The following is a 15,258-nucleotide window of genomic DNA, read 5'->3' as shown; positions in this document are numbered from 1 at the left end:
TTTAAAGAAGTGAGCCGCCGCTGCCAGCAGGACAGCGATGGGGGGCCAGCTGACACTAGAGACCTTTCATTCTCATTGTAACAGACAACTGTTACCGTCTCATGTTATTTACACACACTGATCATAAGAGGTGGACGTCATCATGGTGACGTTTCCCATTGGTTTGAGGATGTGTCGCCATCCTCCATATGAGGACGCTATATCTGCTCCTGTCACCTGTCAATCAGCGTGTAGTCCTGCCCTAAAGCATCCCCCAAATCAAGAGATTATGGACATGAAAACAAGGAAATATTGTTGCTTTTAAATAATAACTGAGATATACGTACACTTCCAGTTGAAAGTGAAGGTGTGAGTCCTTATCGTGTCAGCATTTAGCATTAATATCTACTTGTTCATATCAGCCACACATACACTGAGTTATAAATGTAAAGCCTGACACTGCATGGAGACAATGCACTTCATCACATCCAGATTACGTCACAGATATTGATTTATTATAAGCTACGTCACCACAACAAAATAATTAATAAACATTGATGAATGATGTCCTCTCGGAGCTGAGATTATTGTTGTCAAGCTGTTATTGTGTGAGGGAAAGTTCATGGGCACAATCCCTCTACCCAAATTACCCAGAATGCACAGCAAACTGTTTAAGTTCAAGTAGCCAGAGCTTTGTGTAGTTTATTCTGTGTGAGAGCGTGCACGCAGACACACAACAAAGCTGTGTGAGACATTCGATACAACAGGATGACCTTCAGTCCTCCGACACACAAAGAAGACAAACGCACACACACGCTCACTACACAGTGACACACGCACACACAGACACACACTCTAACCTTGCAAAAAAAAGAACAAGTTTTTTCTGTCTGCTGGTGCGTTTGAGGCCCACCGTTTTTTCCGAAAAGACAGCCGCTTTCTGTCCTGGCAGACCTCTGACCTTGCTGTGTGTATGTGTGTGTGTGTGTGTGTGTGTGTGTGCCAAGTGTTGCCACAGTTACTTTGAAAAAGTAATCAGATTACTGACTACTGATTACTCCTTTAAAATGTAACTTAGTTACTTTACAGATTACTTGATTTTTAAAGTAACAAAGTTAGATTACAAGTTACTTTATTAGTTACATTCAGCAGCTGCTTTCTACCCGCCGCCTCAACATAAAAATGATAACTGGTTATAACACTTTATCTCGTCGAGTGGGGGGGTACTGTGCTGTGTGCGCACACACGGACACGCGCGCACACGCGGTAGGGAAACACTGGCTTTGTGGCACTTTGTCGCCACCAGCACACAGTGTACAACAAACCTTGACATTTCCAACTCGAACATGCGCATCTCTCTCTCTCCTGTTTGAGAGTCTGCGTGGTCGGTCTGTGTATGGACACGTGACGTCACCCTCATGCTGAAAACGGGACTTTATTGTTGCATCTACGTGGCTTCACTCCTACAGACGCAAGAAATCATATATATATTTTATAGGGCTGTCAAATGATTAAAAATTTTAATCAAATTAATCAGAATTTTCAGTGGATTAATCATGATTAATCACCTGAATCCTAACCATTTTTTCTTTCTGAAATGCATAATAAAGATAAATAACAGGACACAGATACATAATTATCATTATTATTATGATATTTTTTTTTTTTTACATAAATACATGTTATTGATATTTGATTTTTTAATTCATTCCAGAAAATAATCAAATCAATGTTATTTGATAAGTTAGAGACTGATTTCCCTGCATGGCTCTAGAAGGGTCTCGAGCCTCTGCAGTTTATCCCACTCTGCTGTGAGTTTGTGCTCCTGCAATGACCAGACATGACCAGACATGTCAACCCTCCCGATGTTTCAAAGCCCCTCCCGAAAATCTCCCGGACCGACCTTTCTCCCGATTTCCACCCGAACAACAATATTGCTGGGCGCGCCGTTTCAGACCGAACAATAATAAAGGTTACACCTTAAAGTCAAGCGCGGCGATTAGAACGACTACCACCCCCATTTCAGTGTGAAATATCCCCTGTTTTAGAACAGTATTACGGGTCTCTCCAATGGTCTTTCCTCTATCTCAGCGCTGCTCTTTATTTATTTTTCTTAGCAAAGCTCTGCTGGGCGGAGCTTTTCTTCTTCTCTGTTCCGCTGCGCGAGAACCGGGGGGAGGGGGGGGGGGGTGCGGGTCTCTGGCGCAAACGACTTGCTGAACCTGACGGCCTGACGTATGCCTGCAGGTGGCAGTAATGTGTTGTATAGGATGAAGTGCATTCCCTAGAAGAAGAGGTTCTTTCCGGACCTGAATAATTTGTCACACTGCGCATGCGTGAAATGCGTCAAAAAAATTGACGTAATTAACAACAAACAGCTAATTAACGCCGTTAACGCGCTATTTTTGACAGCCCTAATATTTTACTATTAATGACAAAATAGTAACGCAGTGACTTTGACCAGTAACTTTAATCTGATTACTGGTTTGGACGCACTAACGCGTTAGATTACTCACTGATGAAGGTGGTCAGATTAGAGTTACGGCATCACTGGTGTGTGGTACCTCAGTAGAGTCTTTCAGGACTTTTATTGTGACATCATCGGCTCGTTGATCTACTTCCTCCCACGTCACGTATTCCCGGTCCGCTCAACAGGAACTGGAGAGGATGCTGTGAGTAGTTCAGGGGTAACGACGACCGTCTGAACTCTCCCACTGCACGTCGATCGAGAGATGTTTCAAGGGTCAAGGTGACCTCGTCATGTACTTTTTGTACAGCCAGCACATACATAAATAATAATAAACACAACAGACACTAATTGACAGTGACACTCAGCATCGTTCATCAGAAGAAGGCTGCAGAGGAAACGACGAATGAGCATCTGGAGGAAATCTCTTCAGATCCGGCACTAACCATCGGAGGTCAAGGGTCATGAATTTTCACCTCACAAAACCATTGTTTCCTCAGATTACGAAAATATATCCAACATACCTTTCAGGATCAAAATGTGAAGTGATGAGGGAGGGTTTTCTAGTCTGACTTCAAAGCCTCACCTGAGTTCCTTCGCCCATCCGTCTCCCCTGGAGTGTTTACTCCCACAGCTTTGGAGGGGGAGGTCCAGAGACTCTTTGTTCTGCACATCGACAGCGTGTTGCATGCTGGGTAGGAAAAAGAGATCCGACCTGATTAAATCTCCACTTACTTTAGGTATTTGTCGGTTTATTAGCGATATTAAAAAAATTATAAAAAATTATTTGTTTATAATATATTAATCGTTTTTGTGCATTTTTATTCTTTTAGGTACTTTGTATTTAATTTAAATGAAACTGAAGATCACAGGTTTGGATTTAAAAGAGAAAAACAAAAGAAAATGTAGGAATTAACAGAAAAAGATTGCTGACGATGCTGCACGAACACACGACTGGTGCTCTGGTGTGTGTGTGTGTGTGTGGTGCAGTATGATGCTGCAGTGTATCTCCAGCAGATCACATTTCGCTCTGTTGCTGCAGACTCCACAGCAGAAAAAGAAAAGAAAAAAACGCATTGGTCACTTTGTCCTTTCTTGAGCGGCGCCCTCTGGAGGTCGCGGGAAGGACGACGCCCTCTCGCAGCATCTGATGCTGTCATTGTCCCTCTAAACGCGTTCTTTGGCTGGAAGTATCTGACGAGGTCTCTGGTGTCGACCTGTTAATCAGCGTGTAGCCCCGCCCTTAATAGCTTTGACTTGACGCTCCCTCTCAAACTTTGACCAAGTGGTTTGTCTCACTAACAGACCAAAAAACTAAATTAAAAATTAAAAATCCTTTGACATGAAGAGTCTGATGATTAAAAACTCCTACTCATCAATTCAGCCTCAATGGGTCAGTTGGTCGGACTGAAATATCTCTGCAACTATTGGATGGATTCTCATCTCACATTCATGCTCCCCTCAGGATGGACCCTGGATGGATTTTTAATCACTTAACTTTTCCTCCAGCGCACCAGGAGCTCCATTCTACACAACATACTACATAATATACTCAAACATGGTTAATAAATTAGGATGAAATGTGGTTAATCTTTCGTGGTCCCCCCAGGATGAACCATGATGACTGACTTCTATCAAACGTGTTAATGTACGTGCAGAACTAAAGACGTTCAATCAACTCGACTAGACTCACTGTTAACTGTGTGTGTGTGTGTGTGTGTGTGTGTGTGTGTGTGTGTGTGTTTGTGTGCGTCTGAGTGTGTGCATTCCTCTCCATATGCTTCTGATCCCCGGCCACTCCCACATGCTAAAATCAGTGACAGCATGAAACCAGCGTTGTCATAGCAACATCTCACTTGACTCCTGCTCTCCTCTTCTCCTCATGTTACACAGCAACCGTCTCCAAGCAACATCCTCCTCCCGCCCCCCTCATTCTCTCTCTCTCTTTCTCTCTACCCTTCTCTTTCCCTTCCTCTGCGATTGGCAGAAAAAAAGTTGATGCAAACCGTTAACGAGGGAAGTAAACAGATGATGAAGGAAGAAAGGAAAGGGAGGTAAAAATGAGGAATACACAAATGGAGGGAGAAGAGGAAGAAAAGGGAAAAGGAAAAGATAGAAGGGGAGACATGAAAGGAAAGAAGGAATAATTCAGACAGAAAGAAGAAAGTAGTAGAGTAGGGAAGGAAGAAGAGAGGGAGGATGAGACAACAAGTTTAAAAAAGAAACAAGGATGGAGGGGAGAAATAAATACTAAAAAAGGAAGCGAGAGGAAGGGACGATGGGAGAAGGAAAGAAGAGTCAGAGGAAAGGAAGCATGAAACAACAAGAGAAGAATAAAGATGATGAGGACAAAAAAGAAAGAAGAGCTGATGATTCTGTGGTTAATCACCTTCTTTTCTTCCTCCTCATCTTTACTCCTCCTGCTTTCCTTTCACCCCCTTCTTCTGTTTCCTTCACTCCCTTCTCCACTTCCCTTTAGTTTTCTTTTTTCCTTCCAATCTTTCCATCATTTCCTTCTGTTTTCATCACTCCTACTTTCATCTTCTCCTCCCTTCTAAACTGTTCCTCCTTTCCACCTTCCTTTCACATTACATGTTATTTGGCTGACGCTTTTATCCAAAGTAACTTACATTGCATTATAACCCGTGTACTACATTTTTGCCTGGGGAGCTATTATGGGATAGGTGTCTTGCTCAGGGCTCGGACCACCAACCTTGCGGCCCCCAGCGCACTGCACTACTCCATGCGCCACCATCGCCTTATCTCCTTCTCCTTCCATATTCCTGCTCCTTGTTCCAAGTTAAAAACACAACTCATTTAAAAGCTGCAGGTTTTTAATCTACACTGAGATAAGCTTAATGTCACAAACAATTTAGATGTAAAATATTTCAAAAATGAATATTGAAATAACCAAAGCAACCTCTGAGAAGTTTGGTTTGAAACACAAGTTAAAGATCTTCAAACAAAAATCAAAAACAGTAATCCAAGATGGCAGAGACAAAATCACAGAGCTTCAGGCTTCAAAACATCAGTCGACACAGATGAGTACCGTCACCGTGACAATGTCCACTTCTTACACACAGTCAGTATACACTGTTAGCTGTGAGCTACCAGCGCTCTAAGCACTGTTAGTTGGTAGTACTGTTAGCACTGTTAGCTGTGAGCTACCAGCGCACTAAGCACTGTTAGCTGTGAGCCACTAGCGCTCTAAGCACTGTTAGTTAGTAGCACTGTTAGCACTGTTAGCTGTGAGCTACTAGCGCACTAAGCACTGTTAGCTGTGAGCTACTAGCGCTCTAAGCACTGTTAGTTAGTAGCACTGTTAGCACTGTTAGCTGTGAGCTACCAGCGCACTAAGCACTGTTAGCTGTGAGCCACTAGCGCTCTAAGCACTGTTAGTTAGTAGCACTGTTAGCACTGTTAGCTGTGAGCTACCAGCGCACTAAGCACTGTTAGCTGTGAGCCACTAGCGCTCTAAGCACTGTTAGTTAGTAGCACTGTTAGCTGGGAGCTACCAGCGCTCTAAGCGCTGTTAGTTAGTAGCACTGTTAGCACTGTTAATAATAATTATTATTTATTCATATTTATGCACACTCAGTTTGTCTCCATGTCATCAGTGACATATCAACACAATGGCACTCACATGTGAATTAACTCTTTGATAACACAACATGCTAAAATCAGGGAGTCAAACAGGATGGACGACAGATTGAAGGGAGAGAAATTAATGAACCAACAAATGAAGGTTGAAAGGAATGAATGGAGACACTCGAGGAGGGAGATAAGAGAGGGAGGAGGAGGCAGCTTATGAGAAGTAATGATGAATTATAGAAGTTTGTCCCCAGGCTGAAGAGTCACTGTGGAAGGGGGGGGGGGGGGTGAATGGATGGATGGGTGAGGGTCAGTGGTGAAAGTAAGGCGGTACTGGCCGGTACGCTGTACCGGTGAGAAATTACAACACACGCACAGGCCCGTCGCGACAAGGCAAGGAAAACAAGCAACTGCTTGGGGCGCCGAGACAACGACTGGTTAAGAATAAAATGCAACGACAAACTGTGTGAGCGCCCCTTTGATAGTCAATGCAGTAAAGTGCCCCCTCAAGGGGCCCCGCTCATGAGTAAAAAACAAAACCTCGTCGGTCGGTAGTCATCATGACGAGAATTAAAAACTACTTTCACCCCTGGTGAGGGTGAAGGGGTGAGGGGGCGAAGGGTGGAGAGAAAGTAGAGACACAGAGAAAGCAAGGGAAGGGATGAAAGAGAAGAATTAGGCCAAAGTGCCAAAGTGGAAAAGGGAAGACGAGAGAGAGATGTGTGGGTCAATACGTTTTGTCAGCGAACAGAACATCATGGAATGCCCCGGCTCCTGTTGTCGTGGAAACCGAGGGGAAGCTCTTTCATCTATCACGTTTTTGTTGCCCACGGTAACTGTCCTGAGATTGAACGATGGATGAAAAGAGAGCGAGAGGGATTTGATGTGTCAGATATTCCGAATTCTTCACTTTTCTAGCAAGTTGCATTAAAATGGAGCCGGTAGTTTTTCGCATAATCTTGTTGACCTATATACAAACAAACCCAGACTATTGTTGTGTGTTATTTGGTTTTCTCTGTGTGGTTAGCCACATTAGCATGACTCCATCAGGACAGCTGACGTGGTTTTGTCTCAGCTATCGGATTCTTTAAATGCTGTAAAGGCATCGTGTTCCCCAGAGGATCAACCCCAGTCAACTTGAAAATGATTACAAATACCTTTGCAAACAGATGTAAAGCCAGAGCGCGATATCATATGCTGTGTGGGGTGGGGGGGGGGGGGGGCTCAATGTTTCTAGATTTTATCAATGGGGGTCTTGATAGAAACATTTTGGGAACCACTGACTCAGATAATCATCATCACTTTTTCTTACATTCAGGTTGAGGCGGCGTTGAGTTGCTGATTGCTGGATGAAGTCCTTATTTTTAACAATCAGCAGATGTTCAGGAAATCACATGTGACTCGATGAAAACAGGACACATGTGTCTCTTTGTAGTTGTTTTGTGTCTCTTTGAAGTTGTCTTGTGTCTCTTTGTAGTTGTTTTGTGTCTTATTGAAGTAGATTATCATTTACTTCTTTGAGTCTTTGTCGAGGGACCAAAAGAACAAAACTCTCGCCGGCGTCTCGCCGTCCTCGCCTGCCGCCTCGAGGCAGACCGTCGACACGCGGCGAGCTGTCACTCATCCCTCCGTCAGCTGCAGCTCCTCGTGGCCCAAAGAAAGCGGCGCAACACTCTGATTTCTGTGTTGATGGTGTGACAATCACCGCGTCCTCTCATGAGCATCACTCTAAACCTTCTTTAATCGTCAGACACAAATCGACACGAAGGGGAACGAGTCGGCTCTCCGCCAACGAGCAACGCTTCTCCTTCCTCAAAGCTGTATGAAATATTAGATGTAAGTAAACACTGTAGTTCTGATCCAGCTTCAGTGCTCAAAGGTCTAAGACCAATAGGAAAGCTTTGAAGGGGTCACATGACATGGCTCTGCAAATCATGTGTACAGAAATGATCAGATCAATAACATCGGTTCAGCGGTGAAGGACGATTATTGTAAACCTGTCCGAGAAAGAAAGGCATCGTTAATGCTGTGTTTTATCAGTATTGATCACAGAATGCACAGTGGAGCTGATCAACATGAAGAGGGAGACTATGGGGTGGGGGCAACAATCCTAAATCTAAAGCCATGGGGATTATAAACTAAACGGTTGAATTCAGTGATGAAGGTAATTCAGGTTTCCTTCTGTCATTTTAGATGAAAGGACACTTGAAACGTTTCGTTCCGTCTTAATGAAAAAAGGGAAACAACTGAGGCGAGACCTGGTGAGTATGATGGGAATAGATGAAGATGACTCGTTACGTTTGAACTTCAGCTCAAAGTCTCATGGTCAAAGCCACGCTGGGTTTTCCTTGAGAGCCGATGGGCTGAGGCCACGAAATCACACCATGAGGGTTGGAAACAAACCTTTTTTTAAAATCACTCTTGTTATGTAACAGACGTGATGTCACTTGATCCAGCAGTTTGTCTGATTTTTTCTCTTATTGCCTCTGCGGCATTAAGCGCAGCCAGTTAGCTCGCCGGCTAATTCACGTTTTAATGCTAAGCTAACGAAAAAACAAGCCGAACTCCTGTCCCCCAAACGCCGGTTAAAGGACAAGCTACCGGGCTAACTAGCTGGACAGACGCCTCCCTTCGGTCAGAAGATTGGTGGATCGATTCCTCCGCTCTCCGACATCCCCCCGATGAGTCTGTGGCCCCCCCATGAGGCTGTGGCCCCCCGCTGTGCGAGCGCTTTGAGGCCTCATGAGACCAGGGAGGAGCTACCCACCGAGATAACTCCCCAAAACAACCGTCGCTATGCAGTCTCCTTCCGCCCCTCGCCTGCTCCTCCCCTGGAGATACCGACACAGTCACAAGCCGATCGGTCGGTGGTGAACCTCATGAAAACCTCTCCTCCCTTCCGAGCCTTCCCGAGGCTTTCATCACCTCGTCCTCCTCCGTAGACTGGGGAAAGTTTGAAGAAGAATAAGAAGAAGAAGAGGAGCAAGAAGAGGAGGGCAGTGAGGAAGCAAGGAAGATGATGCGCTGCTGACGAAGAGCGAGGGGAGGAGAGAGAGAGAGAGAGAGAGAGAGAGAGAGAGAAAGAGGCTGAGGCAGCCCTGGGTAGTCGGTCGGCATCTCTCCCCCTCACCTGTCTCTCTCTCTCTCTCTCACCCACCTGTCTCCCTATCTCGGTCTCCTCCTGGTTGTAGCAGCAGCAGCGTTCTTCATCATCATCAGCAGCAGCAGCACCAGCAACAATGTGGTGCATCAACTGCGCTTCGGACAAAACGCCCGCGATCCTGCACAACAAGCTGCTGTACTGGTAAGAACACAACAACAACAACAACAACAACAACAGCAGCAGCATCCAAGGGGGCGCTGCTCTTTGGTCGCGAGTCGCTCACTGCTGATGGCGCACTGCTTCTCCTCGTGCCCGCAGATCCTAATGAAATATGCGACATGACGGCAGCCGCTGCGGGGCGCCCCGCTGCGCGCAACGAGGGGCGCGCGCTGCTGGTGCCGCTATCGCAGCGATTAGCGAGGAGGAGGAGGCAGTGTGGGGGGGGGGTTAGTGTGCAGCAGAGGAGGAAATTCCTTCATTTTGTTGCCAGTATTGACCTGGCGTTTTATTGCGCATGCAAGTGTGCGCGTGCCTCTCTCTCTCTCTGTCTCTCTCTCTCTCTTTCTCTCTCTCTCTGTGTCTCTCTCTCTGCGTCTCTGATGCAACCCCCTTAAACTTTTTTATGAATCTCCTCATACCTTAAACACGTTGGCTCATGTTATTTACGTATATTTCTGTGTTTTGTGGACACAGTGTGTGTCGTTTAGAGGGTCAAATCTGCTACTTTTTAATTTAATACAAACAAAAAATCGCAAATTGAATACAACTGCACTGTTCTTTATTGGCGCATGTGCAGCAACGTTTGTATTCCAAAGCGACTATGGAGCCGTATCCCCGGACTGGGGAGCGATCTGCAGTCGATGAACCGCTGACACACGGAAACACGACACAAGCCGCTCTTTTGTCTGTGGCCTAAATTCAGTCTCCAGTCTGCTTCGTTGGCACCGCGGCGAATACGAGAGAAACGCTGCCAAGGCTGCACAGCCGGTGGAGATGATCAAATATGAGCTGAGAGGGGGAGGAGGGGGGAAGGGGGGGGGGGCTCAGGTGAGGCTGAACTCTCCTTGTTTGTCGGCTGCCTTTCTCTCGACCTTCAGAGTCACAGAAGAGGTGCAGCCAGGTGTGCGCACCTGTGTGATGACTCAGGTGAAGCTCCCTCTTTGACCTTTAGATGAACACATATCCTGGAGGAAAAGGAAACATGTTGGAAGCATGTAGAGTTTTTTACGTAAAGAACACAAAATAACGAGAAAGGAAAGCAGCAAATCTAGAATCACGTTTCTGTCGGTCTGTGGTGTGTTTATGTTTGTTGTTTTAAAATCAACAAAATGAAATCACATTTCATTAACTCTTCTTGTCTGTAAAGCAGGAAGTACAAAGTAGCATTAAAACATCATAGAGTAGTGTGTAGTAATATTGGTATATGCGTGTACTTCCTCTCTCTTGTTAGGCCTACACACACACACGCACAAGCACACACATGCACGCACGCACAGACACACACACACAGAGAGTCAGACACTTTCATCTGAAGACAAGCCGTAGTCACAGTCCTCACATCATGTGATCACAGAGATCAGCTGTTTATAGACATCAGTTCACATCAATCTGAGCACAACAGAGACCCAAATACTTGTTTTACTGTAATACATTGATGTGTTGCTCTTTGGCAAATGTGTTTGCACTTGAACAAATGTCATTATTATATATCAGATGTAGACCAGGGGTGGGTGCCCCTCCCCCCTCATGTCCGTTGGTGTCTCGGTGAGCTGATCTGACTCCGCTGTGCTTACTACCACGAGCAGCCGGGGACAGGTGCTGGGGAGCAGGGTGGTGCTTTCTCAGGCCCTAGAAGTCCAAGAGGTTCTTATGCTAACTGTGTTTGAGTCATAATTATATGTATGTTCTTTTGTAGAACACACTGAAACACATTAGTAATGATTTCATCTATACAATGCTTCAAAGTGGCAGATAAAGAATCTTTCATCATCATCATCATCATCATCCTCCTTCTGAGTTGACGTCCACTGGTCTTTTATAACCTGACGCACTGCATCCAGCATTCATAGCGTTCATTCAGGTTACACTGTTACCCTTTAAAAAAAGAAAATCCTTTACTATTCGAGTTTTTAGATTTTTAACCCTTTTTCTAAAACATTGAAAATCCTCCTCTGGGGACCCTGAATATTGCCAAGAACCGCCTGTAGTTATTTCCCTTCGGATCAAAGTGTTGGACGTCGTCGCTGCTGTTTAAGTTATATGTTTGAATAACTTCACCCAGAGACACAAGAAAGTCCTTCTGTCCTCTCGGGTCGGACAGGAAGTGTCCTTGGACGAGTCCGTTAGTCTCTGCGCCTTGGACAGGGCGAGGAATGATGCAGCAGAAACGCTCCCTGCCCTCCGCTGAGCTGCATCGTGTGTGTGTGTGTGTGTGTGTGTGTGTGTGTGTGCAGGGCTGTGGGAGGATGATCAGGGCTTATTATGTCTACTCACATTCATACACACCAACCAGTTCTACTGCAACAAAGCCTGCGCTGTTCCAACTGTGGCTGGTGCTGTGTGTGCGTGTGTGTGTGTGTGTGTGTGTGTGTGTGTGTGTGTGTGTGTGTGTGTGTGAGTGTAAGAGAGTAATCAGCTTGTTGTGCTCTGCAGTATTTTGTGGGCTTCAAACACCCCCAGAAGAACCAGAAGGTGCTCACGTGTGTGTGTGTGTGTGTATGTGTGCGTGCATGTGTGTGTGTGTGTATTTTAAACACGTGGTGTTACAGGCGTCCGAGCGTCCGGGCCTCGGAGCTGACACCCTTAGAACGAAGCGAGGCGGAGCTGAATCAGACTCTAAATATTCCCACAAGCTGTCGTGGGCCTCCGGTGGGCTGCTGGGAACGCCGGCGTGGAATGAGGCGCTTCGGTCGAGCCTCCAGCCAACCGGGCGCAGCTGATGATGGAAGCCGAACGGGGGGGAGAGGAAATGTTCGAGAGGGGGCCCCTTAGCGGGCAGCTTTTCACATTTGGGTTTAGGGGAATAATAGTGATGGCAGTTTGCAAAATCCACCTTGTGCTAAGCTCCGCCCCCTGCTCCTGATCCCTCAGCGGTTACCATGGAGCCCACACTATAATGAAGCCCCCCCTATTTATTCACTGATTAGAAAAGGTGAAGTGCTAACGCTAATGTTATTCAATGAAGGAACTGTCTTGAATTGCCTCCTTTGCTATTTTGTTTTTTCTTCTGGCATCCAGTGAACAGGAAATATTGTAATTAGTTAGCTTTGTTTTATTTTCATATTTCATATTGAGACTTCTCTCTGGGAGAGAGGACAAAATAACAAAGGTTGTATTATACACATTCTGATTAGTCACATTAATACATTAAATTAGGAGTTCTTTATGTTGCACCCCCCCCCGTCAGCTGGAAGTCCTTCAACGAAATGACGAAGCATCATCGGCTGCAGAAGGTCACTCCTCCTCCTCTCGTTATTACTGGAAACAGGTGTGAGTGTTGGGCAGCGATGGGGTTTCTCTCTTCATTCAGTCACATGTTTTTGGACTGAGGTGGTCTATTAGTGAGGGGATAAAAACTAAGATCATCGTTCTCTTAATACACATTCAAAACATTTTACACCGTCTAAATGAATCTCTTCTCATGAGGAGTCATTATGTGACCTACTTATCAGTGTGGACCAGGAACTGAACCGGGATCAAATGTTGACGGGAAACTTTCCAAACCCCCCCAAAAACAGAGAAATTAGGTCATGTTCACAAATCATCAACCATTGTTGTCTGTGTCTTGTGTGGTTTTTGTATAATTATATCAAGACTTCGGGCTTCCTTTGTAGTAATTTAATATGAAGGATTCTAAATGAGCACTCAATGGTTCTTGGTTTAATTTTTAAATCGTTGACAGTTCCTGTCGACAATAGTTGACAGGAAGTGACCATAAGGAGAAGTGATCAGGAATCAGGAATCGTTTATTGGCATCACATGTCAGACGTACATGGAATTTGACTTGGCGGTTGGTGCATGACGGCAGACAGTACAATAATGACAACAGACAACGTAGTGCAGCAATAAGATAGAAAGCCTCCTGCCGGATGGAAGGGGCACAAACAGGTTCTGTCTGGGGTGAGAGGGGTCGGCTACCATCTTTCTAGCTCGCTTCAGGGTCCTAGAAGCAAACAAGTCCTGGAGAGACAGCAGAGCGGATGACACGCTGCAACCTGCCCTTGTCGTTGGCTGTGGCTGCAGCGTACCACACGGTGATGGAGGAGCAGAGGATGGACTCCATGATGGCCGTGTAGAGACGCCAGACACATATCTGTCAATCAGTGTTAGGCCCCGCCCTAGAGCCTCCCCTGCTTCATGGTCTGTTTGACTCTAAATGGACCATCATTCACTAAATGAACATCATGCTGCATTGAAGAAGACTTGAAACTAGAGACTGAGACCATAAACTCATGTTTACAATGTTTACTGAGGGAATAAATCAAGAGAGAAGTAGAGTATTTTTCTTATAGACATCTATGGGAGGAGTGGAGTTTTGAAAGTACATGTTGTTTTCCACAGTTGTAGCTGGTAGATGTTGCACTTAAGAGGCCCCTAAATGGAGCCTCGTGGAACCTCACGCATTACCATTAACATATTTTCATGGAATTCTCATATCATCCAGTTCCAACTGTTATTAACAACCACAACTATGTGAAGGTTTTGTCCAGCTGATGGATTGCTCTGACTTTGACAGCCTTTGATCGCAAAGGGAACAAGCAATAAAAGGCCGAAAGGTTAAACTGATGTGTCCAGAGCAGCACTTCTTCCCCGTAATTGGTGACACATCATGACTCATTCATTTAGAGGAAAATGATCAGGAAACTACAACCTATGAAATAAAGTGTTAATAAGAGATGTAAGAGGTTAAATGTGATATCCTCATCACAGTGATTTCAGATCTTGCCGTGGATCAGAGACCATTTGCTCTTTGCAGTGTGATGAATGGAGAGTTTTACTCAAAGGAGCAAAGATAATTGCCGGAAAGATTTCAGGTGATCAATCTGAGTCTCAAAAACACAGCTTCTCTTTCTCACCTGAGATGCAGCAGACTTCTCGGCTCAGAAATAGAGGCGAGAATCACACGGGTTCATCCGGCAGTCTGACGTCTCATTGTGAGGCCGCGTGAGAATTTAACCCGTGATTCCCCGGAGAAGCTTTCTGCAGAAGAACTTTGTTAGCAGACTGTTGGACAGAGATGTGTTTCCTGCTTTAGACCCCATGAAACCACGCAACACAATCCATCTCATCTCAAGGCCCTCTTCATCCCTCTTTATTCCTCCTCTTCCTCCTCCTCTTCTCCCTTGTTGTCCTTGAGTTTCACATCACCTACTGACCTCCTTTCTTGTCCTTCTCCTCCACCGCCATCTTCTCCTATTCATTTTTTCCATTAGGTACGTCCCATCTTTCTCCTCCTCCTCCTCCTTGTTTAACACCCTGCCAGCCTCCTCCTTTTTTGTTCTCCCCCTTCTCTGCATTATCTTTAGGCATCCTCCTTATTTTGTTTCCTTCCTCATGCCACACCTCTGTCCTCCTTTTTCTCAGCCCCTCCTTCCTCTCATCATCCTCTTTTTACCTCCTGCCACACTGCTCCCTGACTCCTCCTCCGTTTTAATTCCATCCTCCTAATCCCACAATCCCCCTCGTTGCGTCCGTGCACATCTCTTTCCAAGGAAGTGAGGAAGAAGAGGGAACAGAATGTCTATGTTCCCTCTTCTTCCTCATCTCCTTTTCATTTCCTTGTTAAAGCTGCACTCCAGATTTACATTGTCTCCTCTTTCCTCCCCTACTTGTTTATCCTCATGAGTGCTTTTAAATCTGCATCCTCCTCTTCCTCCTCCACCTCGTGGCCGACGCCCCTCCACAGACTCACCACGGAACGCTGCGGTGAGCTTTGCTGGACCGGCAGGTGGCCGTGCTGCTGGTAGCGTTTTTTTGGCAAATGAAGACAGAGAGAGAATTTATTCATGGCGGCGCCTGAGATCAGAGGATGGAATCAGCCAATAGGAGACGGGGAAACGTAACAAAAACACGAGTCGCTGCTGGGGTGCAGAGGCGACCTGTAATCGCCTTTGCTTCA

The 15,258-nt window shown here is 45.6% G+C and overlaps 1 protein-coding gene across 5 annotated transcripts in view; it reads left to right on the top strand.

The window, feature by feature from the left end:
* Positions 1–15,258, top strand: part of LOC119223181 (IQ motif and SEC7 domain-containing protein 1-like) — a 74,587-nt gene that overhangs the window by 38,082 nt on the left and 21,247 nt on the right. Inside the window, exon 1 of one of the 5 annotated variants that reach the window (XM_062562102.1) lies at positions 8,809–9,341. The exons of the other annotated variants lie outside the window; for them this stretch is intronic. Within the exon in view, the coding sequence (XP_062418086.1) occupies positions 9,277–9,341 (65 nt within the window). The 5' untranslated portion in view covers positions 8,809–9,276. Of the gene's footprint in view, positions 1–8,808; positions 9,342–15,258 lie in introns of those variants that run through there. 5 annotated transcript variants of the gene reach the window in all.

The sequence above is a fragment of the Pungitius pungitius genome, chromosome 1 (assembly GCF_949316345.1).
Source record: "Pungitius pungitius chromosome 1, fPunPun2.1, whole genome shotgun sequence".
Lineage (NCBI taxonomy): Eukaryota > Metazoa > Chordata > Actinopteri > Perciformes > Gasterosteidae > Pungitius > Pungitius pungitius.
Note: the sequence above shows the minus strand (reverse complement) of the source record. Positions and strands in the feature narration are given on the sequence as shown.